The sequence below is a fragment of the Sminthopsis crassicaudata genome, chromosome 5, assembly GCF_048593235.1.
Source record: "Sminthopsis crassicaudata isolate SCR6 chromosome 5, ASM4859323v1, whole genome shotgun sequence".
NCBI lineage: Eukaryota > Metazoa > Chordata > Mammalia > Dasyuromorphia > Dasyuridae > Sminthopsis > Sminthopsis crassicaudata.
The window spans coordinates 40830308-40856646 of record NC_133621.1 but is presented as its reverse complement, the minus strand read 5'-3'; the positions used below and the strand labels follow the sequence as shown (position 1 = coordinate 40856646).

At 37.0% G+C, this 26339-nt stretch overlaps 1 protein-coding gene across 2 annotated transcripts in view; it reads left to right on the top strand.

The window, feature by feature from the left end:
* EXOSC7 (exosome component 7) overlaps positions 1-26339 on the top strand; it is a 45117-nt gene that overhangs the window by 9944 nt on the left and 8834 nt on the right. For both annotated transcript variants that reach the window (XM_074271641.1, XM_074271642.1), the window contains exons 2-5: positions 771-872; positions 1735-1829; positions 9565-9730; positions 18526-18596. In XM_074271641.1, the coding sequence (XP_074127742.1) occupies positions 771-872; positions 1735-1829; positions 9565-9730; positions 18526-18596 (434 nt within the window). The remainder of the gene's footprint in view (positions 1-770; positions 873-1734; positions 1830-9564; positions 9731-18525; positions 18597-26339) is intronic.

The following is a 26339-nucleotide window of genomic DNA, read 5'->3' as shown; positions in this document are numbered from 1 at the left end:
CTTTAATATAGAGAGTACTTTTTAGGGAAGGAACTATTTAGAAATGAAGGTGATGTTAAAAACAATGTGCCAATGAAAACATTTTTTAAAAGAAGGTATAGGCTGAATCACGATCTGTATGAGTACAAGGAATAAGTACACCTGTGAAATAAGAGTATTAGGGATGATTTTGACCTGAGTTATGCACAGTTTTTAATTCACTTTTCCTGTGATGTGAGCAGCATAGCAGTTGAAGAAAGTTAGGGGGTTCATTTTATGACCAAGAATATAGTAAAGCCAAATTTGCTTATGAGAGTCATTGCCTCCTAAGTTCCATAGTCTGACTATCTATACTGTCTGTAAATTAATACAATTTAGTGATTTTCCTTTCTTGGAGTAAAATCTAAACTTTCTAATTTCATTGATTTAGAGAAAGGGAGAAAAGGAGAAGGTTGAAACTAATGAAAGAATTGATTTAGTTGACTTTTATTGACGTCTTTAACAAGTCATTTTCATTAGCTTGGTCTAACAAAATTCTTCTGTTAGCTTTTTTCCCCTATGTAAAGGAAAAACTCTAGCTTACTTAGTTTCAGAAACTACCTGAAATAACATGTAAAAATGTTTTGCAAACCATAAAGTGCCAGATGAGCCAGACCCTTCTTTAAAATGAGCCTCTAGATTTCTATTTAGCCTTCTATAGATATTTACATACTCATGTCAATTTATTTTGCTTGGTCCAATGTTGTGACGAAGCTGATTGTATCATTTCCTGTTGCGGTCATGACACTTAGGAAGACCTTCGGGTGGATGGTAGAGGTTGTGAAGATTATCGTTGTGCTGAAGTGGAAACAGATGTGGTATCCAACACTAGTGGGTCTGCAAGAGTCAAGCTGGTGAGTAAAATGACACCTGTTGATTGTGTTGTCATGATTTTGAAGGCCAGTGGGACTTAGGAGTCATTGCCTTTCCCGGGCATCATCATCAAAGTCTGCTGGGTCTCTGGAGTTACCTTGTGGGCATCTCAAGATCATCTTAAGATGTCTTTCCAAGCATAGTAAGCACTTCTTCAGATGTTACACTAAAAAATGTGGGCTCCCATTTATTTAATACCTTACACTTTGCAAAATGTTTTACAGATCTCATATTTGGTACAATAAGCCTGAGAACAGACGCTGTTCTTATGTGTATTTTAGAACTCAAGTGACTTCTAGGGTGGGTCAGCCTCTCTCAGCCTCAATATTGTCATCTGTAAGATAGGGTTCAGATGAAATGTATGTAGAGTGCTTTGCAAACTCTAAAGCACTCCGCAGATAATTAACTCTAGTAGTATTTTGCTCCTGCTCTTATGCTCCAGCCCTTCAATATACTGTCCTTTGCTGCCTTTCAATCTTATCCAAAATAGATTCCCTCTCTATTGACCTGTTGATTTCTATCCTATTCTTTAAAGTTTAAGTCATGCTACCTCCTTAATGAATCCTTTCCTGATCTGACTCATGAATAAGATTGTTTCCCTTTAGCTTCAAAGGATTATGATCCTTTGTTTTAAAGTGCTTGTCATTTAATAATTGGAAACTACTGGTATTTGCCTGCCATGAGGGGCAGGAACTGGGTCCTATCTGAATTTTGTACGTTCTCCATCATGAGCTTCACCCTTTAGAGATAATTAATGATTGTTGAGTGCATGAATAAATATGCTGCTTGTCTTGTGGGCACTTTCACGTTCAGGTAATATACGTTTCAAATATATTTTTACAGGGTCATACTGATATCCTGGTGGGGGTCAAAGCAGAAATGGGAACACCAAAGTTGGAAAGGCCAGATGAAGGCTACTTGGAATTCTTTGTGGACTGGTTAGTACAGTTGGGAAATTTTTAAAAAAGATACCATTTTTAAAAAGCAAATACCGAAAATGATCATTTGTTTTCCTCAATATACTGAACTATGATTTTGTGCTCTGATAATATATGACTACAGCTCAAGTGGCTTGGATTCCAGCCCTGCTTCTCCATGAAACTAGCATTTTACTTTGGTTGGGCACACCACTTGACATTTCTGGGCTTCCGTGTTCTCATCTATAAAATGAGATTTCAACCTCATAAGGTTATTGTGAGCCTCAGATGAAATGTCTGTGAAAAGTATTGTTAAATTGTATTATGTAAAGTTTAAAACATTGTAGACAGCAGGTGATAGTGGATTCGGTGCTGGAGTTAGGTTCAAATCTTGCCCTCAAGCATTTACTAATTTTGTAACTCTGAAAATTTCATTTAACCTCTTTGGAACAAAGGGGTTGGACTTCTAATATTCTTTCCAACTCTCAATCTGTGATTCTCAGTACAAGAATTAGATATGGACAAGTTTTGACAATTTTTTATTATTTTTCCTTCCTACTGTTTCCTCCTCACCTCCACCTTAATAGAATAATTTGGGGGAAGAAACCAAAACTTTAAGAATTCTTACAAGAAATATATATAGTCCAGCAAAATATGTCATTGGATAATTGAGTAATTGTTGGCATCAAAATTTTATACTAAGAATTTTATAATTTTTATTTATTGAGTTTTGAGTTCTTCACTCTTCTGACAGAATAGTTGGTGGAATCATGATTTATCATTGCATTAATTAGAGTTCTAAAATTTTTCAAAGATTTTTTTCCCCTACAATGTTATTTGTAACTTGTATTTCTAGTTCTGCTCGTTTCATTCTATATCAGATTATAGAAGTTTTCCCACTTTCCTCCAAAACTGCATATTATAATTTCTTATGACACAGTTTTTATTGTTCCATTATACTTATATTCCCTTTCATTATTATTTTACTATTCCATCACATCCTCATACTATAGTTTGTTTAGCCGTTTCCTAATAGGTGGACACCCTTTCAGTTTCCAGTTATTGTTTCTTATGAAAAGAGCGGCTGTAAATATTTTTGAACATATGAATTCTTTTCCTTTTTCTTTGACCTTTTTGGGGTAAAGGCTCAATAGTGCTATAACTGAGTCAAAGAGTAGGCACAATTTTGCAACTTTGGGACACAGTTCCAAATTCTTTTCTAGAATGGCTAGACTAATTTGAACAATGAATTAAGTGTGCTAAAGTTTTCAAAATACTTATTTCTATAGACATAAAAGACACGATACATTCATCCTGAGAGAAGAAAAGGATATTGAATAATTTAAAATAATTTAAAAATAAAGTAATTATTCTTTTATATAGAATGTTTCTGAAAGAAATTAACAAGAGAATTATTTGATTCCTGTGGCAGATTTTTCAGAGACAAGGGGTAGTTAATTGTACTGAACAAATAAATTTTTTTTTTAACTTAAATCTTATGGATAAATAGTTCTCCTAAGATTTTGTTGATTCAAATCACTACTGATCAGAGAAATGCAAATTAAGACCACTCTGAGATACCACTACACACCTGTCAGATTGGCTAAGATGACAGGAACAAATAATGACAAATGTTGGAGGGGATGTGGGGAAATTGGGACACTAATACATTGCTGGTGGAGTTGTGAAAGAATCCAGCCATTCTGGAGAGCAATCTGGAATTATGCCCAAAAAGTTATCAAACTGTGCATACCCTTTGACCCAGCAGCGCTACTACTGGGATTATATCCCAAAGAAATACTAAAGAGCGGAAAGAGACATATATGTGCCAAAATGTTTGTGGCAGCTCTTTTTGTTGTAGCTAGAAACTGGAAGATGAATGGATGTCCATCAGTTGGAGAATGGTTGGGTAAATTGTGGTATATGAAGGTTATGGAATATTATTGCTCGGTAAGAAATGACCAGCAGGAGGAATATAGAGAGGCCTGGAGAGACTTAAATCAACTGATGCTGAGTGAAATGAGCAGAACCAGAAGATCACTGTACACTTCAACAACAATACTGTATGGGGATGTATTCTGATGGAAGTGGAAATCTTCAACATAAAGAAGATCCAACTCACTTCCAGTTGATCAATGATGGACAGGGTTAACTGCACCCAGAGAAGAAACACTGGGAGGGGAATCAAAATTGTTAGCACTAATATCTGTCTGCCCAGGTTGCATGTACCTTCGGATTCTATTGTTTATTGTGCAACAAGAAAATGATATTCGCACACATGTATTGTACCTAGACTATATTGTAACACATGTAAAATGTATGGTATTGCCTGTCGTCGGGGGGAGGGAATAGAGGGAGGGGGGGTAATTTGGAAAAATGAATACAAGGGATAATATTATAAAATATATATATATATATATATGTATATATATATATATATATATATATATATATATATATATAAAATAAAAAAAAATAAAAAATTAAAAAAAAAAAAAAAAGATTTTGTTGATTAACATATGACTTATTGATGGGATCCATCTCTATTGCATCCTGACTCAGGAAGAATGTTCTTAAACCAAAATTGCAGCCATTAGCTAGTATAAGGATATAGTGAGAATGATAAGAAGATTTTTTTTTCTCTTAAATTTAACTGCTTGTCAGCAAATTTGAAATTTAAATGGTTAAATTCCCAGTGGTATAGAATCTGTAAAAGGTGGAAAATTAATTGCTTTATTGCCAACCTGACTTTACTCTTAACCTTGCCAACTTTAAATGTTAAACACCTTGAGCTTGAGGCAAAGAACTGCTATATTCTGCTCGATTCTTTAATTTTCCTCTTGATTTAGGAATAAAAAGGTGACTTGATATGTCTTTTATCCTAAAACTTCTCCTCTTTATGCAGAGGACAGACAGATCCAGCCTTGTTTTACACACTGGAAAATGAAAGGACAGAGGAGGGCTCTATGACTGGATCAGTAGATTATTAACCACATCCACAGTCTCTAAATTTCTGGACCAGGATTCTGAGTCTAGCATGAATATAGACCATTGTAAGAGCTACTTCTTGAACTTTTGAAAGTTAACTTTCATTAGTTCTCTGTAAGACACTGAAGAACTTAATGATAAGTTCCCTTAATCAGAGTTCCAGTGAATCACAGTTCTGTTGTTTTTGAACCTTAAAGAAACATTTGAAGCCTAATAGGCTAATATATATATTACATCTTCGAAAAGTTGGGAGGAATGAAAAGCTTCCAGGAATAACTTCTTCAGTTGCCCCTATTATATTTATATAATATATAAATTATACTTATTTATATATTATATATAGCCACAGGAATCTACTTCAGAAAAATTCTCATACTCATGCAGTCTGCTGCCAGAGCAGTATCACTTCATATGGTATTTTCTGGCCTGAAATATTACTTAGTCCATGGGTTGGTTTCATATATTTATTAGTGAGACTTTTTTCTTTTTCAACCTGATATAGACATTAATTTAGATTCTCTTAATTGGAACTGTACTTCCACTTTATAGCTGACCTTACTATTCCCCTGTTACTAGTATTTATTTAGTACATCAATCTTATGGATGTACAAAGGGGTAAATTTAGCACATTTATTGGTATATAATTGTACATTTATTTGCTATGTCATTATTATGTATGAGAGCCTAAATATGGCCATATATTTTTGTTAATAGGATGAAGACATCAGAATTGTATTTATTAGTATAGAAAGTAATTGGTAAGCAATGATTTATAATTTAGTTTTCTATTTAAAAATATTTTTCTGCCAATAGGCAGACAAATAGATCCCATAAAACAAGTTTTTATTTTTATTTATTATATTTATGTAGCAGTTTTTTAAGAGGGAAGAAAGGAAACGCAATCATAGATTTCCAAATGATGAACTTTTGTTAAGTGGGAAGAATATGAGCAGGAAAAGTTGGATAATGAAAAGGGATAGTAAAATCAGAAAAATAAAGTACAGATGAGGGAGAAGTAAAGCTACATTTTTCTATATTATTAATATTTTCAACAGACTGGCCTTATATCCATTCCTTTCAATATTTCTGTTGTTGAGGAAATAATGCTACTATATTACTGATTATGTAAACATAAAGATAATTTTGAAGATCATAATGTTTTATATGATAGTATGCTTCGTGGCATTTAAAAACATAATTTTCTAATTTTCACAGACTTTTGCCTGTGCATTAGACAAATTCATTGTTTATTTTTTTGAAATTGAGAAGGCAACATGATGTAGTCGATAAGTGCTCTGGATTTGGAATCAGGAAATCTGAATTAAAATCCCACTGAACTTATTAACTGTGTGACTTGGACAAATCACTTAACCTGTTGGGTTTCCATTTCTTCTTCTGTCTAGTGAAGAGATTGAACCAGGTCTTCTCTTGGGTCCTGTCAACTTATGATCATATTATTGTGCCATTCTGAGTTGGGATTCAGTGTGTAGAACCTATAGTTCTCTGACCACTGAGTTGTAAAGTTTTAAGAGAAAACTTGTTTGAGTACAGAAAGCTAAGATATAATTCTTGGAATTGTTAAGTGTTGCTTTTATTTATTTCAATAATTTGGGCCATAATTGTATTTTATTTAATGTTTTAAATTTACATTTTTATTGCTTTTTTTTTTTTTTACATTATTTTTATTTCATTACACATTCTTCTTTCAGAGAATTATTCTTTTTAACAAATAAAGGGGAAAAGGAATAGGAGAACCAGTACAAAACCAACCAACCAACACATTACCCATGTCTGACTCATGATGCAATGTTCTATACTTATAATTCCTTATTTCTGTAAAAGGAAGAGAAATGCATTGTCACGTCTCTGTGAAGCCATGCTTGGTCATTATAATTATGTAGTGCTTTGTTTTATGTTGATTTTGTTCTTTCCATTTATATTGTTGTAGTCATCGAATCTTATTTTCCTGATTTGGCTTCACTTTTTATATAAATGCATGTTCAAATAATTATTCAGTATGTTCTCCATATTCATTATTTTTTACTGCTTAGTAATATTCCACTGTATTCATGCGACCATGGTTTTAGTTATCCCCAAATTAGTGGGCATTTACTTTTTTTCCAATAAATGCTAATAAATTGGCATAGGTGGTAAAATCTTTTTGTCTTTACCTCTTTTGAATATATGCCTAGCAGTGGAATGATTATTTGCATTTTTAATGAAATTTGTGTTCCACTATACTTTTGACCAGCAATATCTCTACTAAATCATAAAAGAGATAATAAAAAAGAGAAAAGAACCCATATGTGCAAAAAATGTTTGTAGCAACCCTGTTTGTGGTGGCAAAGAACTAGAAACTGAGTGGATAACCATCAGTTGGGGAATGGCTGAATAAGTTATGTATGTGAATGTAATGGAATATTAATATTCTATAAGAAATGATGAACAGGCTGGTTCAGAAAAGCCTGGAGAGACTCACATGACCTGATGCTAAGTGAAATGAGCAGAACCAGGAGATCATTGTACACAGCAACAAGATTTTACAGTGATCAATTCTGATGGAAGTGTCTCTCTTCAACATTGAGATAATTCAAGCCAGTTCCGATGGTCTTATGATGAAGAGAACCATCTGCACCCAGAGAGGAACTGTGGGAACTGAGTGTGGATCAGAATGTAGTATTTTCACCTTTTTTGTTGTTGCTTGCATTTTATTTTATTTCTCATTTTGATCTGATTTTTCTTGTGCAGCATGATAATTGTGGAAATATGTATGGAAGAATTGCATATGTTTAACATGTATTGGATTGTTTTCTCTCTGAAAGAGGAGGGTTAAGGGAAAGGGGAGGGAGAAGGGTTTGGAGCGTGAAGTTTTATGGGGTATTAAGAGACTACATGTATTTTGAGAATAAAAAAGTTACTATTATTTACAGAAATAAATTTTTAAAATATATACCAAAGAAAAATAAATTTGTGTTCCAGAGAGCTAGATTAATTGGAATTTAGCAGTAATAAAGAAAGGTTGGTTCAATCAATCAAATCAGTAATTTATTGAGCATTTATTTAGTGTCTACTATATATCTTTCTCCACTTTATCTTTTGTTGATTTGTATTCACGAAAACAGCCTTCTCCAAAATTTTCTTTAAAAAATTTCCACTCTTGACAAAAGCTGACAAACATGAATGCTTCCATTAACAGAAGACAGGAAACGAGGATTATATATGAAACCGATTGTGTAGAGCTTTAAAAACTGTAAGAAATCAGTTTGAAAGCTATCCTGCTTATCCTGCCTGTGTACACTCTTTGAACTTCATATGGTTATTGCAGGGGTCTTTTTTCTGCTTATGCCACAGGTTTTTCAGAGGATTAAAAAATACCAACCCAACCCTTCTGCCCTTCCTTCCCCCCCCTTTCCACATTCATTCCATCCAGCTTGGAGAGGAATGCTAAAGTAGAATAAAGTGTATTCTAAAAGGGAAGGGTTAACTCATTGTATTTAGCCAGTTATTTAAAAACTAGAACCATTATATTCTGTTTGACCTGGGAATATATTGTCTATTTTTGGAAGCAGATTAACAAATTAGTAGTTATCAGGCTTTTCTGGTATGGCTTATTTCAGAATTACAATAATTCTGTGATGAAATACTAATTTAGATAATTATGAGAAACGATAAGTTAATTTTCTAGTGTCCTAAGAGAGTTAAAGCATTACTCTCTGAAGCTAGAAAACTCCTCCTTCTTTTCCCTCATTTCAGTTAGGTAAGTAGAAAGTATATAATAAACATTCGTTCTTTTGACTTTAACATCAGAGTATTCTGTTAATTCAGTATATTCAAGAAATATTAAATATTTAAAATATGCTTAATTGGAGGGGGTGTATATTAATATAAACATATATATAATTCTTTATTTTTTTCTGACACAGTTGGGGTTAAGTGACTTGCCCAAGGTCACATAGCTAGGAAGCCTTAAGTGTCTGAGACCATATTTGAACTCAGGTCCTCTTAACTTCTATCCATTGTACCACCTAGCTGTCCCAACATATATAATTCTTAAGGATATAGCAATACTATTGATCGCTTTGTGCTTAAATTATAATTGTGTTTTTTGTTGACAAAGCAAAATAAACTTATTCCCTGCAGACTCAATTATTTAGTTATAAATTAATTTCTCAGCAGATCTCGATTATTGAGTTAAGGCAGAAGGCAGGTGAGTGAAATAGCAAGGTTGCTCTATGTTTCTCTTGCAGGTTTTAAAATCTGATTCTGGTGGCGGATAATGGTTTGGGATGTATAATAATAATAGCTAAGTTATTTCAACCTATTTTTAAAGATTCTTCTTGTATTTACCAATGTTACAGTGCAAACAGACAAAGGAATTTTATTTTTTAATTTATATTTTAAACAAGATGTTTGACATTTCAGTTAGTTGTTGTAAAATAGGTGTGCATCTCAGGAGAAGTGCCAATAAGGGAAGGGACATAAAAGATAACTCTGTAAGAACAGTTGAATATATTTCCCAGTGTATATTGTGCATGTGCTTAACAATTGCCAGTCCCGGTTGTATTTTCCATAGATTTTCTTCTGTCTTTATAGGAAGTCATTAAGAGCCCTTAATTGAAGTCTTTGAAGTCTTTGTGTATATTTTGAAATAATGTTAGGAGAGTTCTCTGTCTCATTACAGCATTTTCCAGTGAGGTTTCTTGGCACTCAGGCATTGCTTCCACTAACTGGAATTAAGCCCCGGTCTCACTTTTGTCTCTTGGTGTAGCTCAGCCAACGCCACTCCTGAATTTGAAGGTCGAGGAGGGGATGACCTGGGCACCGAGATTGCCAACACACTCTATCGGATATTTAACAACAAGGGCAGCATAGACCTGACGTCTCTCTGCATCAGTCCAAGAGAACATTGCTGGATCCTCTATGTGGATGTGTTGGTGAGTCCCAGATCTGTAAGAAGCTGCCAGGCCAGCATCCTTCCTTAGGCCTCTTTTCCTGTTCTCTTGTGCTTCTGGGCTTTAAAATTATTATTAGGATTAAAGAACATGCAGTCATGTTAATAACATGTTTGTGGTTTTTTTTTTTTTTTTAATGAGGATCAAATGAAACAATGTGGGTTAAGCACTTTGTTATTTCTTTGTCAGAGTATAATAAGGTTCATGAGAAAGCATATCTTATCTAAATTTTGTATCATATAGTGCTTTTAATACAACACTCTTCTACACTAAAAAAACCTTTTATTAAATGTTTATTGAATTAAATTGATTTCTTGTCTCCTATGAAACTGACTTCAAAAGGCCAAAGACCTTAGTTTAGATTTAAAAAACAAAATCTGAATACTTAAGTAAACAGATTCTCAAAGTTTTAGTGAGATAAAGGTAATCTTGTATCAATGAATATAAATTTATGAGAAAGGAATCTCACTAATGTAATAATGGAGTTTTTATTTTTTTGTTCCAGTGAAACATGAATTTTTATAAAATAAAATTAAAGAGAAAAAATAATTGATTTTTAATAACAGCTTACAGTTGGCTAATACAGAATTTTATTAAGACAGTTTAAGCTAATGGTTAAAAATAAAATGTAAAATCTCCCTTTGATTTTTTTCCCCTAATGTTAGCTAAATATAGTGCATATATTTATATCACTGGTACAAAGAGAAACATGTTAGTCTGTTTATAAGTTGTTTCACCAGGTAATTTAGTGAGACCTAGTTCAAAAATTATATTTGTAGCCAGCAATTATTGCAAATTAAATTCAGGTTCTAGGGAGCCCTCACCAAGAGAAGAAGAAATCTGATTTAAAATAAAACAATACCTGAGCTATTAGCATAAGGCTCGATCCAATGAAGTTAGAATATAGACAGAATGAGTTTAGCTATACATTGTTCATTTTTTTTTTTTTTTTTTGGTAGTTTTGCCCAAAATTTCCCTTACTGTTTTTACTGTGTTTTAGTACTATTTTTGTCTGAGAAGAAAAGTCCTAATAATAGAACTTCATTCTCTTGATTTAATTTAATTTAATTAATTAATTTGATATGGGTGTATTCTTCTAGATTGAAAGACTTTTACACTTGAAAAATATTGTGTCATTGTCTCAGAGTACTTTGTAATAACTTTGTAATAATAATTATTTTATTCCTGTTTTATAAAAAACCATCTACTATAGGAATAGGGCTTTATTTGGTAACCGTATTATAACTGTATTAGCGTAACGTGGACTAGCAGGAATATGTTATGTTAAAAACTTACTTAGATTTTCTTTTGGATATCTTTCCTGAAAAGAAATTTGAACTTTTTTTTCTGACTTTCTTTTATTAAAGGGAAAAGGTAGTGGAAAGTACATTGCATTAGAATCGAGAAGGCTAGATCTTAGTCATAGTTCTGCATCACTTCAGCTTTCTGGTTTTCAGTTTCTCATCTGTAAATGGGAGGAGAGGTGTGTTGGACTACGGGGTGTGACTTGAGTCCTTCCAATTCTAAAAAAAGTCAAGAGTTTGAAATGATAAGTCTCCCTAGAATTTTATTTTAACTTTTCATAAGTGATTAATTATAATATTGACTTGTATTTCCTTTTTGGACTGGGCCTGTAATTTCATAATTGTCAGGAGCTTCTAGGCCTTCTTTTCCATTGTAGAGCAGTACCTTCTCTGCTATTTAGATCTTCAAAGAAAGGAATCCAAAACTTGTTGTCTGTCTTCTGTACCACACTGCTTTTCATGTGTTATTGATACATTAATGGCAAAGTAAAATTTCTCGTCATAAATGTAATTACTATTTTCAAAACAATGATGGGTTTGTAGTGGTGTTTTTCTCTTCATGAAAATAAATGTTTTTCTTTAACATTGATGGAATTTTGTATTTTAAGCCATAATTAGATTTATCTTTGAATTTTCCATTATAATAGTCTAAGGAGAATCAGTAAAGGGTGTTCCTTTCAGATGCAAGCAATTAAAGTTGCTTTAATTTTACTTTTATTAGAGTAGAGAGGCTTGTAAAACAATCAGCTCATACAATGTTGAAAGGTTTTCTTGTTCTTTCCCTTGCTTGTTTTGTTTTTAGCTAGTTTTTTGTTAGATTTTTCTAGGCTTTAACATTTAGCAAGGAAAATTTTAATATTTGTGTGCAAAACTAATATTACTCAAGGTGGGATTGACATACCTTAAAATATCACAATTTACATTGGTATTCTATCCATTATAACTACTAATAGTTCTAATCAGCATGTGCTGGAGCAGCTCAAGCTAGCTAGTGAGAACCAATTGTTAAATTTTCAGTATGCACATTTACAGCTCAAATCTTCAAACCCTATCAATCAGGACTTGATTTATTATTTTATTGTCTAAATTAAAGAAAGCAATAAGATAAAATGTCAGTGATTTAAGTTAAACCCAAAAATGTGTTGTGTATGATTTTTTTTTTTTTTTTGGTGGAAAGCTGGTTGTTAAACATTTGCCAGAACATGCCTCTGTATAACCACAAGGTTTTTTGTAGAGTACATTTTTCCTCAACAGTCTTATGATATGTTGTCCTAGGGAGAGTACATCTTTTTTTTCAAAATGAAGTTCAGAGAAATCCAAACATATAACTATGTAGCCTACATTCCCTTACTCCTGCTAGGCAATAGTACTTATTACCTCATTCTACCACTATCATCAGAGGCTCTTCCAAGCCTTCTTATCCCTTCTCAAATTTCTCAAGGTAAGATCCTTGCCTTATATTTTATAAGAAAAATTTAAGCCATTCACTGTGAGCTCCCTCTTTGCCCCTTGTACTCATTTCCCACTGCCCAAATGTCTTCTAATGATAAAATGATCTCATTTCTTAACACACCCTTCTACCCGTTCAAATTATCCCTTTCCCTCCCTTTGCCTTCAGCAGGCTGTTGCCTCTGACGTGTCCCTGCTCCTTCAGTTATTTCCAGCCTCTGTTCCGACTCCTTTTCTATGGGACACAAATACACCTATTTCTCACCCATCCTGAAAAATGCTCACTTGCTGCTTCTGTCCTATGACAAAACTTCCTGGAAAGATCATCCCCAATCAGGGCCTCCACTTGATCTTCTCTTCTTCTCCTTACAGGGGTTTCGGGCCTGATCATTCCACTGAAACTCTCCAGCGCTGCCGGTGATCTCTTGGTGGCCAAACCCAACGGTCTTCATCTTCCTCAGCCCTTCTGCATCCTACAGGACTGTGGGACACTCTCCTTCTTGGTGGGGGGTTTTTAGGCTCTCTCAGCACTCCCCCTGCCTCTGACCAGGCCTTCTCACTTCCTGGGCGCTCTTCTGCCACACTGCTTCTCTTGGTGAGCTCAGCTCTTGGGGACTTTAATGAGCACCTGCCGTTGACCTCCAATCTTTATCAGACACTCACCTTGTTCAATCTGAACTCATTGTCTTTCCCTTTAGACCTTTCCTGTCACTCATGGCTCCCAGCCTGGGAGTCATTCTGGACTCCACACTGTCCCCCACTCCCCATTACTAATTTCATCTTGGTAGTGTCTCTGGAATCCTCAGTGGCCACCTGTGGTGCAGGCCCTTGTCACCTCCTCGCCAGCCTCCCACAGTAACCACCCCTAGTGCAGCCCTTGTCGTCTCCCTACCAATCTCCCACCGTGACCACTCTAGCAGCTCCCTGTTATCTCTAGGATTAAACACAAATGCTTTATTTGACCTTGAAAGCCCTCCACAGCCTCTCCCTGCTTTCTGCCACATGGTCTTTATTCCAGTGGCCCTAGCCTTGGTGGCTGCTCTTCAGACAAGACAATCCATCTCTGGACTTTAGGTATTTTCACCGGGCTGTCTCCCATGACTGGATTGCCATTCCTTATCTCTTGTCTAGTGGTTTCCTTCGCATCTCAGCCACGGTCCTATCTTCTAAAAGGAGCCTTTCCTAACTCCAATTAATTCCTGGTTTGTGATTTCTGGTTCATTCTACTATAGCGCTTATTTGTACATATTTGTCTATTTGTTATCTCTTTACTTAGATTGTAAGCTTCAAGAGGACAGGGACTTTTGCCTTTTTGTATCCCCAGCTCTTAGCACAGTACCCATAGTAGGCACTTGCTGATTCTGGTGTGAATTAAAGCCATTTCAGGAGATAAAGTGAATGGTTTTCATCCTCATCTTTGGAAAAGATTAATTCAATAGTTTATATATTTGTGATATTTTTAAAACCATAATCTAATTGGAAACCTAGATGGAGAGTTATATTTTATAGATTGTGAATGGCCACCATAAAACAAAATGATTATTAAAAAGAAGCTTTAGGAAACTTTCTTCCTCTCAGTGAGATAAAGTGAATGGTTTTCATCCTCATCTTTGGAAAAGATTAATTCAATAGTTTATATATTTGTGATATTTTTAAAACCATAATCTAATTGGAAACCTAGATGGAGAGTTATATTTTATAGATTGTGAATGGCCACCATAAAACAAAATGATTATTAAAAAGAAGCTTTAGGAAACTTTCTTCCTCTCAGTGCAAAAATATGCAGTTCATTTTTACTCCTTTATTATTGTCAACAAGTTTTTAAAGGTAATTATTAACTATTTTAATTCCTCTGTGATCTCACCAGTGTGTGCCTTACCCAACAGAGCTAATCACAATCTGTCTTCTGGATGGAACTTCAGTGATTATCTAGTCCAGCCCATCTAATTTTAGAGATGGGAAAATTGAGGGTCAAAATGGCCAAGTTTCTTCTTGACCTGCTTTGCACAGAGAAGAAATACTAGAACTGGGATTCAAATTCCAGGCCTCTGACACTATCAGCATTTTTTCTGCTGTATTGTGCTACTGCTTTCTCACTTGTTCTTACACCACTTAGAAGGTCCAGCCAGTGTTCTGGGAGCTCCCTTCTGTCAGTCTGAACACTATACAGATGAATCTTGGTGCATGACGTAGGCTTTCATTAGTTATTACTTGATCTTCCAAGCCCAACTTCCTTAATGGTCATACATCTCTCTTTGGATAAGTTTTCTGTTGCTTTTTTCTCCACAATTCTTTACTGGTAGCAGCCTGCTATACTCATTGTGTTTATCTCCATTGCTCTTGGGTGTTTCCTATGGTTTTGCAAGGAGGGTAAAAACTCATATTATTATGTGAGTGTCCCGTACCTAGTTGTCATAACAAAATAAAGCTACTGTAGCTTTATATAGTCATGTTGCATTTGTCAAATCTTTATAAATATTCAGATTTGTAGCTGTGCTTTTCTGTAAATGAGCAAAAGTATTTATTAAGCATTTACTATATATAAGGTACTGTGCTGAGTACTGGCAATACAAGAACTACATTAAGACAGTCCCTGCTGAGTCTTAAGGATCTCACAACAAACGTTCCAGGATATGTCAGGTAGAAAGATCTTGTAATTTTCAGTGTGACAGCAGAGCCAATGGCAAATGAAGTCATTTTAATCTATAAAGTGAAATCACTTTGCCTTGTTGAGCCATTTGGCAGGACAGAGGACCTTGACCATGAGAGCTCTTTATACCGATGAAACCCCAGGGCCGACCTCTGCCCCTCTCCTGCCTGTGAAGGATGGCATCAGACACGGCTGGAGAAAGCATCCTGTTGACAAAAGGACAAGGAAGTGGGCCATCATCTAGAGTAAGAACCAGGAAGCTTTTGTGTGCTCTCGTCAATGGAAGTTCATAATTGATGTCATGGAGAAGAAATAGCATATTTTTGTGAATTAACAATAATATTGGAAATGAAAGTTTTCATCCAAACTCAAAGGAGAAGACGGCAGTACATAAAGGACTGGAGCCAGGAAGCTTGGGTGCAAGTCCCATTCCTGCTGTTAACCAGCTATATCATAGGGTCAGCCAGGCGGCACAATGGGTAGAGGGCTGTGCCAGAATCTGGAAGGTTAGAGTTCAGATGCAGCCTCGGACTCTTAGTAGCTGTGTAACTGCAACAGCCCTGAGATGTGGATCTCTTTGCTTGCCCCCATTTTACAGATGGGGAAACTGATGGAAGATTCCACCTCAGGTCTCTCTGACTTCCAGCACTCTCATCACTGTCTACCCGACAGTGTGGGTTCTAAGTGTGCTTTTATGGTGCTTTTGTTTTCTCTGTGCCTCAGTAGATCCTGGAAACCTGAAGTGACCTAGGAGTCAACTGTTTCGCCCTCAAGGTCCCTTAGTCCATGGCAGCACCCTCTCTTAGACATGGATGTTCTGACTCTTACATCCACTTCTATTTTCAAGACATTCATCAGAGATCAGAAACCACTTTAAAAGTCAGCAGTGGTTACTTTGTTAATCTGTACAGAGTGAATGCTGGAGACAGTCAAAAGAAAAGGGGGGGTGGGAAGAGAAGGACGATATGTGTGCCCAAAACGGGCTGAAAGAACATGGCTTCTGGGGACGGGAAGCTAGGATCAGCTTCAGAGTTTGCCCAGGGTCAGAGGCAAATCAACCTCCCTGGGACTGAATTTTCCCCTATTTAAAATGGATCCTCTGCCTTTCCTACTTTATACAGGGGTTGTAAGGATTATCAAAAAAATAATGTTTGTAAATTGTGAAGCATGATGCAAATGTGTACAGCAGTAGAGTAGTAAAGATTACTGGTATTACTAGTCCATTTTAATTCCTACACTTGGCAGCAGAACTCTCTTTAAGTGAGTGCTCAGCATCCCCCCTAGGAAAAGTCATGCATTAAGGTGGTTGTGCTCAAAAAAATATTAGGACATCCTTAAAACTAGTTACAGCTGGGGTAGGAGAGCATTCCTGCAAAGTTGCATCCAGATTGTGGTATTGGTGACACAATTCCTTCAAAGATGGCTTCTCAGACAACTCTTGGGGTCCTGAAAAAGTCCCATCTCTGATATGGGTTCCTTCCTTTTGGAAGATTCTAGAATGGCAGATTGGTAGGGATCCTTGTTATTTGTTTCTTCTACCCTCCCTATCCACACTTTGAATTTATTGAGTTCAGTCATTATTTGAGAAAGTATGAAGACATGAGATTGAACTATTTTCCAATCTGCTCAAGATTAGCTAACAAAAGGCGGGTGTGGAAGATTTTAACTATGATCACATACGTTCTTGGGCTGTTCAGACCTAAGTGGATGCTTGTCTTTGACATTATCATTGAAACAGGAGCCTTTTCAGCTAGTTTCAGGAATGAAAGGAAAGAGCAACTAAAATTACATGGATATGGAAGGACAGTAATTAATTAATTAACATAGACATTTGAGTTCAGTCTCTAAATTTGCTCAATCAGCTTCAGAAAAAAAATGACTGGTTTCTTTTCTCAAGTGAGATGTAGAATCACTCACTCTTATTGGCCTGCTTCTAGCCTTTTCTCTTGGGATTTTTCATATGGATGCAAACAAAAATTCTGAGAAAGGAAGGGAAATAAAACCTAATAAACCCGAGGTCCTATCATGGGGACAAAAATCATCAATAGCTGCTTATAAGTGTGTGTATGTATATATTGTATAGTAAGTGATCCATTTACCTTCCTCAGAGGAAGAATGGTCCATGTAGTATCCTTGTATACCTAATAAGGAAAGCCATGCAAACCACCAGCCATATATTATGAACAAAATAACAACAGTCGTCATTTAACAAGCCTACAACAATTGGAGGAGGCAAGTCTGGTGAGAGAAAGGAGTGGTTTGGAAAGGGCTGAGTGCTCATGAAGAAGAATGAGCCAAAGCACGGAGAGCCAGGAGAGAGGCAGGCTGGACAGATCAGCTGAGGCAAAGTAGAACACAAGAGCCCTACGGGTCAACACATTTCATTTTTTCCTGAATTTTTGGCTCCATTTTTCCCCTACCAGCAGCCTGTTAGATGTACGAATCAAGTTCTCCGACTTTCCCATTCTCTCTTAAGAGCTCCAGCCTTATATTGTCCACTTCCATTGGATATTTTGGTTATCTGATAAGCATCCCAAGCGCAGCCTATCCTAACGGGACTCGTTTTCTGCCTTTTCCCCAAGCCCCTATTGGTCCAAACACCCTTTTTCTTTGGAGGGGTACCCTCCCACCCTCCTGTTTCTCTAAATGGCAGCCTCAGAGTCAGCTCCTTCTGGTCTGGATGCCTCGCTTGCCTCCCTGTCCTGCTTGGCCACTCCGCCCTTCATGCAGCCTTTGATAAAGTGCAATAAAGCTTAGATCTAACCCTGTAACTGCCCTGCTCGGGAGTTCTTGTGGCTCCCTGTGTCCTGTAATATTCAGTACCAGTTCCTTCATTTGGCAGGTAGAGCCCTTCACCACCTGACATCAGCCTACATCTCCCGCGTTGGCCTTTGGGCACCTTCCTGGCCTCTTCAGCATAGCATAGGGCCGGTGAGCTTCCAGCCCATCTCTGCCCCTTGGCACGGGCTGTTCCCTTCAAGGCCTGGCTAGCTTCCTTCAGATACAACGGTTTCATTGAGATGGACTCATCATACAGATTGCCTTCCCCAGAAGAGCTTCTTGAGGACAGACACGAGTTCATTTTTGATCCCTATTGCCTGCCACAGTGCACGGAATACAGTAAGAATTCATAATAAATGCCTGTAGATTGTTTGATATTGCTTCTTTTTTCTCCATCCAGTGGAACCATCAGAGCTTGCTGATTTCCACAATTGGGAGGCATAATATATACTAACTTTAAATAAATGAAAGACAAGGATAGAAATAAAGTCTAGTGTTTATTCTGTTGTTTATTCCATTGGTTCTGCCCTTTGCATGGTATGATTGATGCTTAGCTATAACAAGTACCTCTTTTTCTTTTTTCTCTCCCTCAGTTATTGGAATGTGGTGGAAATTTATTTGATGCCATCTCCATTGCTGTAAAGGCTGCTCTCTTCAATACAAGGTAAGATTTATGAGCCTTGTGTCTTCCATGAAGACCTGAAGTGCTCGCTGAATGTGATCTGAAAATTTAAAGCATTTGGGCAGTTGGAGAAAATGTTTTCCCTGTTTCTGTTGAGAGTGAATTCATTTCATTCTATGCCATTCACCCAAGATCACAACCTCAGAATCATCCCACTCTGATCCTTCTCTATCTCCTTGTAGTCATTTCAGATTTTATTATGATTTGACTTCCACAGAATCTAATCTAGAGTTCATAACATTCTGTTCACACTCTCATTGCCTTTCCTTGGGTCTTCGTCACTCTTTTATTTATTTTTATTGTGTTAAGTCTATTTATTTTTTAATACACATTGCTTTATGAATCATGTCGGGATAGTAACATCAAAGCAAAAAGAGAAAAAACAGAAAGATTAAAAAAACAAAAATGTGAACATAACATGTGTTGATTAACATTCAGTCTCAATTCTTTTTCTGGTATTTTCTGTCCAAAGTCTATTGGGATTGTTTTAGATCACTGAACCATTGAGAAGAACCAAATCTTTCATAGTTGATCATTGCACATTCTAGTTGTTATTGTGTACAACATATTCCTGGTTCTGCTTGTTTCACTCAGCATCAATTCTTGTAAATAATTCCAGACCTTCCTAAAATCAGTTTGTTCATTTTTTATAGAACAGTAATACTCCATTACTTTCATATACCAGAACTTGTTCAGCCATTCCCCAGTTGATGGGCATCTACTCAATTTCCAATCCTTTGCTACCCCAATAAGAGCTGCTACAAACATTTGTGCACATGTGGATCCTTTTTCCTCCTTTGTGATTTCCTTGAGATACAGATCCAGTAATGACACTGCTGGGTCAAAGGGTAGGTATAGTTTGATAGCCCTTTGGACATAGTTCCAGATTGCTTTCCAGAATGGTTGGGTCATTTCATAACTCCATTAACAATGCATTAGTGTCCCAGTTTTCCTACATCCCTTCTAACATTTATCATTATCTTGTCTTGTCATCTTAGCCAATCTGAAAAGTTGTGAGATAATACCTCAATTGTTTTAATTTGCATTTCTCTGATGAAGAGTGAGAGCAGTTTTATATAACTACAGATGGCTCTGATTTCTTCATCTGAAAATTATCTCTTCATACCCTTTGACCATTTATCAGTTGGAGAATAACTTGTATTCTTATAAATTTCTTTATATATTTTAGAAATGAGACCTTTATTGGAAACACTGACTGTAATTCCCCTCCCCCCAGCTTTGTACTTCCCTTGTTTCTATTGCTTTTGTTTGTGCAAAACCTTTTTAATTTGCTCTAATCAAAGTAAATGGACAAAGTTGTCCATTTTGCATTTCAGTATTGTTCTCTACTTCTTCTTTGGTGATAAATTCCTCCCTTCTCCTTGTAATAGGTAAATTATCCCTGCCTCTTCTAATTTGCTTATGGTATCACCTTTTATGCCCAAACTATGTATCTGTTTTGACCTTATTTTGATAAGTAGTGTGTGAGATATAGGTAGATGTTGAATTTCTGACATTATTTTCCAGTTTTCTCAGCAATTTTTTGTGAACAGTGAGTTCTTATCCCAGAAGCTGGAGTTTGGGGGGTTTATTAAATACTATATTATATATTACTACAGACACTGATTAAGTTTTCTGATACCTGGTTCATTTGTTATTTCTTTTAATGAAAAAGGACTAGGATTCATTGGAATTGAATTATTCATCATGGTTTTTAATCTGTTACCTTTGTATTATCTTTTTCAATAATTAGAAACAAACTTTATAATAATCTGCTTGCCCCTCAAAGTCACTTAGTTACTTTCAAAAGTAAAGAAACAAGAAAAGTTTTGTCAGCAGTTTCTTTGTTACCTTTATGATCAGTTAGATATTGGGCAAGTCAAGTTTTCCTCATCATTCCTATGGATATGTCAGCCTGCAATTTTAAGGACTCTGAGGTCATTGTTATTGTAACTTGTTATTGTAATTACTGTAAATAAAAATGTAAGTAGTGTGTCAGTCTACTAAAGCACAAGTGTGTTCCTGTTTAAATAATATAGTGAATATGGCAGGGATTCCTTAGCTTTTAACAGTTACTTGATTTTGTAGTTCTTTTTCCTCTAGTTTTCCTAGTCTCCATTCTGTGTCACTCAGTGCTTTATGGTAAACCCTTTTTTCCTTTAAAAAGAAAAAAAAAAGCAAATCAGAATATACTTTGTGAATCACTCCTCCCTCCCCTTAAATAAACATTTTGAACACTTAGTCACCTAATTAGGATCAGTTACTGAATGAGAAAATTTTTCAGAAAGTAAGCACTACAGTATAGCTCCTTGAGTTTTCCCTTTCCTTTATCCCCCAAGCTCATTTCTGCAGTGACCCAGGGCTGCCGCCCTCCTGCTGAGAGATGAAGCTCGGAGGATGAACATAACACCAATAGGAATGTTAGTTCAGAGCTGTGAGCTCCTATTGGGCTTTTGTTGACACATAGGGATTAAGGTGACAGACCAAATTCAGTAGCAGCTCTCTACCAGCTCTTTGGGAGAGGAGAGGAAATGGCCACAGTTGTTGAATTAGTCTCAAAAAATGTCTTTCTCACATCCCCTCTCCTTGCAGACAACCCCTTCCCTGTGATTGATTTATCTTGTCTTTGGGAACAAGAAAGGAAGCTAAGAGACTGAACAAGTTGTTTGGCTCTGGGAGTAGAGGGTTGATAAAATAAAATAAAATCAGGATGGTTAAATGTAACAGCTCAGATGAAGGAGTGAATCAGCCAGAAAGACTCTGGGTCCTAAAAAGAAGCCAGTTCTACAGGGCTCTATTAAAAAGTAGAGCTTTTTTTTTTTTTTTTTTTTTTCATATTTTGGATTCTGTCAAGTCTCTTGACTTTTTTTTTTGGGGGGGGACCTCATCTTCGTGGTTTCCCTGTTGAATGGTTCTTTCCACACTACCGCCAGATAGGGTCTGGCTTCTGCTTCCTTAAAAACAACCCTCTACTTCACTGCTCACTCTTCCAAATCCTCTCACTTTGAGAGGGAAACAAATGGATATTTCTTTCTCTCAGGTCAGCACTGAGGTCTCTGTGGCCTTTCTCAGTGACTCATCTGCAGCATTTGTCGAGCAGAAGTTCCCCTCCCGACCACATCCTCTTGGATCCACTGACACTCAAAAAGTCCAACTCTTTGTGACAGACCCCTTTTGAGGTTTTCTTGGCAAAGCTCCTGGAATGCTTTACTATTTGCTTTTCCAGCTCAATTAGCAAATGAGGAAACTGAGGCACCTGTGTGTAAGTGACTTGTCCAGGGTCATCCAGTAAGTGTCTGAGCTGGATTTGAACTTGGCTATCCCCATTCTTCTCTCTCTTCCTCTCTCTTGGCTTTTCCTCAAACAAGACCTTGGCCTCTGGGCTCTAGCTCACTTCTCTGGCCTGTCCCTGCTCCTCTGAATGCTGGTGCCTTCCCCTTTGTCCCTTTAGACTATGAGCTCCTAGGGAAGGGCTGTGTGGGTAGCCCATAGAAGGTGCTTAATAAGTGCTCATTGACTGGTGGGCTTTTCCTACCAGATATTTTCTCTTCTTTTCTTTCAGGATTCTAGAATTTCAGAGTTGGGATGGATCACAAGGGGGGTCCAAGGAGCATCCCCCAGAAATCCAAATCCCCATTAAACCATGCTTGCCTCCAGTTCTCCTGAGGATGTGTACCCTTCACTTCATTCACTCCCATGCATCATTCTGTATGGTGCCCTCTGCTCTCCAACCAGACAGAACAAGGCTAATCTCTAATAAATACGTAAAAGATCTTTCCCCCCCCGCCCCCTAATTTTAGCAAAGACCAATAATATCCCTGTTTCCATATATAAAGTAGAATAGAAAAAGATATAGTACATAACCCTACAAATCTCTTACATCATTTATTTTTCATTCTGACTGCCTTCCATATCTGTGCATTTAAACATTTTTCAATGTCCTCTTTTCTTTTTCTTTGGGGTGGAGGTAGGGGAAAACACTATTGCTAATTGCTTTCTCCTTCCTACAGCCCATTCATAATTGAGGAGGGAAAGAGAAGGTGGGGGGGATTCCTACACTGGCTCTGTCAAAAAGTGTCTGCCTCCTTTTGTTCCTTAGCCCCCACCATTCTGTCATGAGATATGGGCCATATACCTATTTGGTCCTCTGGAATCATAGTTGGTCATTACAATGATCAGAGTTCTTAAGTCTTGCATAGTTCTTTATTATATGAATTACAATAGCCCTTTCAGTATTTGTCACATTCCTCTGAGTCTTCTCTTCTTCAGGGTAAATAGTTGCAGTTAGTTCCTTTCAATCCATCTTATGACCTCAGAGCTGCTTCTGATCTTTGGTGCTGACCACTTTATTAGTGTTCAGAACAGTACTCTCAGCCATGCATTTGTCCTGAGCTTGTTTGTACTTGGTTGTGTGCAATTCAGCCTTTCCGTTAGACTGTGAATTCCTCGAGAGCAGAAATCAGCAGTGGGAAATGCTGATTTATTGAACTTTCACCTATTAAAATCCCCAAGTCTTTTTCACTTAAAAAGTCATCTAAACGTGCCTTCCCTATTTTGTTCTTAGTGATTTTTTTAAGCCAAGCCTTTTTCATTTTAAGTTCATTTAATTGATTGAACATTGTCATATTAGATTCAGTCTGTTTTCTACCATGTTAGGATTCTTTTAAATTCTCTTTTTGGTATGTTTCTATCTTTCCCAGCTTTATGTCATCTACAGACTTCATGAGCATTTTATCTATGCCTTTATACAAACCATCAACACAAAGGTTAGTGGTCTTTGTCACACCACCCAAGTGGGAGCCGCCCTCATGGCTCTGCCCCATGTCTCCCCATTTCTCTGTACTCCTTTCTGAGCCCATGGGTTTAGTGATCATTCTACATTTGTGTATCTCCACAGACTGTATCTTATCCCAGTTAGTTGCCTGCTAGATATCCTTTTGAAGATGATTAGCAAAAACACCACTTCGTTGATTCATAGAATCATTGATGTAGAACATTTTTTTTAAAGCAGCTTAACTTAATTTTTTCAATTAACAGAAATCTACTTTCTTGCCCTCTAATGACCTTGGGGAAAAAAACAAAAGAAAGAAAAAGAAAACCCTTGTAACCAGTATGTATAGTCAAGCAAATAAGTTTCTGCACCTGAAAATCATTTCATTCACCACTTATTTTGATTATTTTTTTTTTTTGATTATCAAATATTTGTTTTTCTCCTTTCTCACTACCCCTTCATCCACAAAAGAAATGAATAAAAGGACACTCGGAACAAGGTTGTTGAGCAGAAGAAATTCTCATGATGTCATGTCAAAAATTATGTCTCATCCTATATACTAAGCCATGGCTTCTCTGTCAGGAGTTTGATGACATTCATTTTCCAGCTGGTGACATCATGGTGGATTATTGTCCAAATTGCCCCTCCACTATCCTTCCTCTGCTTCTTGTTAATTATCTGATCCCTTCATCCCTGCAAGTTGTTTTCTCCCCACTTCTCTTGTTTCCTCCCTCCCTTTTTCTCTCCCGCCTTCCCTCTTTCCCTCTTCCTCCCTCTCTCCCCTTTTGTGAATAAACTCCTTCAGAAGACCATCTACAGTAGGTGTCTCCACTTCCTTTCTTGTCACTCTCTTATTAAAACTGCACTTTAGTTTCTGATCTCCTCCTTCCATAGAAACTATTGTTACCACTGATTTCAGAATTGCTGAGTCTAGTGGCCTTTTCCCAAGGCTCATCCTTCACCTTGCTGCAGCTACTGTTCCTTGAAAATACTCTCTTCTCTTGCCTTTGAAAATGCTCTCCTTTGTGACTCCTACCTGAAAGGCCATTCCTTCTCAGGCTCCCTTTTTGGACATTCAGCCATGTCTTGTGTGGCTGTCCCCCAGAGTTCTGCCCTAGGCCTTCTCTTCTCCTCTCAAATTGTTTGGCTTGGGGGATCTCCTCCATTCCCACAGATAGAGAAACCCTCTCTCTGCTCACAGCTTCCCCTGTGCAGTCTGGTGCCGTATCCTTTGCTTGCTTCCTGGGGCAGGCCCTTGTCCCCTTGTATCCAGATAACTACAAAAGCTGCTCGGAGAGCTGCCTGCCTCAAGGTTCTTTTCTACTCCCATCTGTCCTCCATGCCTCAAGTGCAGGTCTGACCAGCTACTACACTATTCAAGATACTGCTCCTGGCACCTGTTTTCCCCCAGAATCAAATATAAAATCTTGTGTCTTTGAAGTCCTTCCTAACCTTTCCAGTCTCCTTGTACCTTACTCCTTTTTGCTTACTCTGTGGTCCAAAGACATGGCTTCCTTTCTGTTCCTTGAACAAAACAAATCTGTTCCTTTTCTCTTGTGTCTAGCATACTTTTTCTCCTTAGACTTCCTTCACATCTCAGCTAATATTCTACTTTCTGCAAAAAGTCATTCCTGGACTTCTTCAATGTTAAGTGCCTTCACAATGAGATGATTTCCAATTTATCTTGTCTTGATTGTTTCTGTATATTGTATACTGAATTTGTTTTATGGTTTGATTTGTGTTTCTTAAAATAATGTCAAATTGTTTTGATCATTACTGCATTATATCATAGTTTGAGATTTTGGGCCTCCTTCCCCTACTTTTCATTAATCCTTTGATATTTTTCTTGTGTTTCCCTAGCTATATTAAGTAATCCCTCAGGGATTACTTGTATGGTGTTGGGGGAGCAACTAGGTGGCACTGTGGATGGAGTATGCCAGGCCTGGAGTCAGGAAGACTCATCTTTATGAATTCAAATCTATGGTCACACACTAGCTATATCTTTAACAGTCTCCTTATCAACCATGCTCTTTCAGTGTCAGATGTTTCTTAGATCTTCTCCTTTGTTTTTCTGTCTCTCTCCAGGTGCTTGTTTCCACCCATCTGTTTCCTTCTCCATCTGTTTCCTTCTGCCTGTTAAAATACAAGCAAACCCTCTCCCCCAAGTAGTTAACTTATCTAATTTCCTTCTATTTACCACTTTCTAAATCTCTTCTCATCATTGGCAATTACATTGGAGCTGTTTGCACTGAACATAGCCCTGCTGGTTTAAAAGGCCTGAATTTTATCACTTCTTAAGGGCCACTGTTCTACCCACACTGGTGAATCAGTGTTCCACTGAATAGGAATCGGTGAGAGTGCAGGTAGGCCTTCAACAGCAGCCCTGCCTAAAAAGCCGAAGTACTTATTTGTAATCCTATCTGCTGTAAAATGTCTCTTCCCCACGGATTGATGGGGATTTTTTCAACTACAAAAGGAATAAAAACTCTTGTTTCATTTTCAAATGTCCATCTCAAAGGGGTAGCACTAACTTCTGCTGCTATTGATCTTCCTACACCAGACATGTAGGTGTCTGCCTTAATCTTTGGCCAGTGACTGGGCCAGTTGGCACCTCTAATAACTGTACGATCTGCACCCGTGTCTACCAATCCTTCAGATGGTATTCCATTTATATAAATAGTAAGCATAAGCAGTCAGTTGTCACAGCTGCTGTCCAATATATTCCCGGATTTTGTTCATTGGAGTTAGAATCAGGGTGACTTGTCACCAGATTAGGGGTATGTAACAATAAGCCTGATGCTACTACTTTTCCTGGTTGATAAATCACATGTTGTCTACCTGTGTTAGTGACTAGGATATTAGCTATACATTCTCCAGTTTCCCACATCAGTGTATGGATAAACACTGTTTTGTAAGCACTCTCGGGAGGTAAAATGGTCAAGCCTATTGTGCCA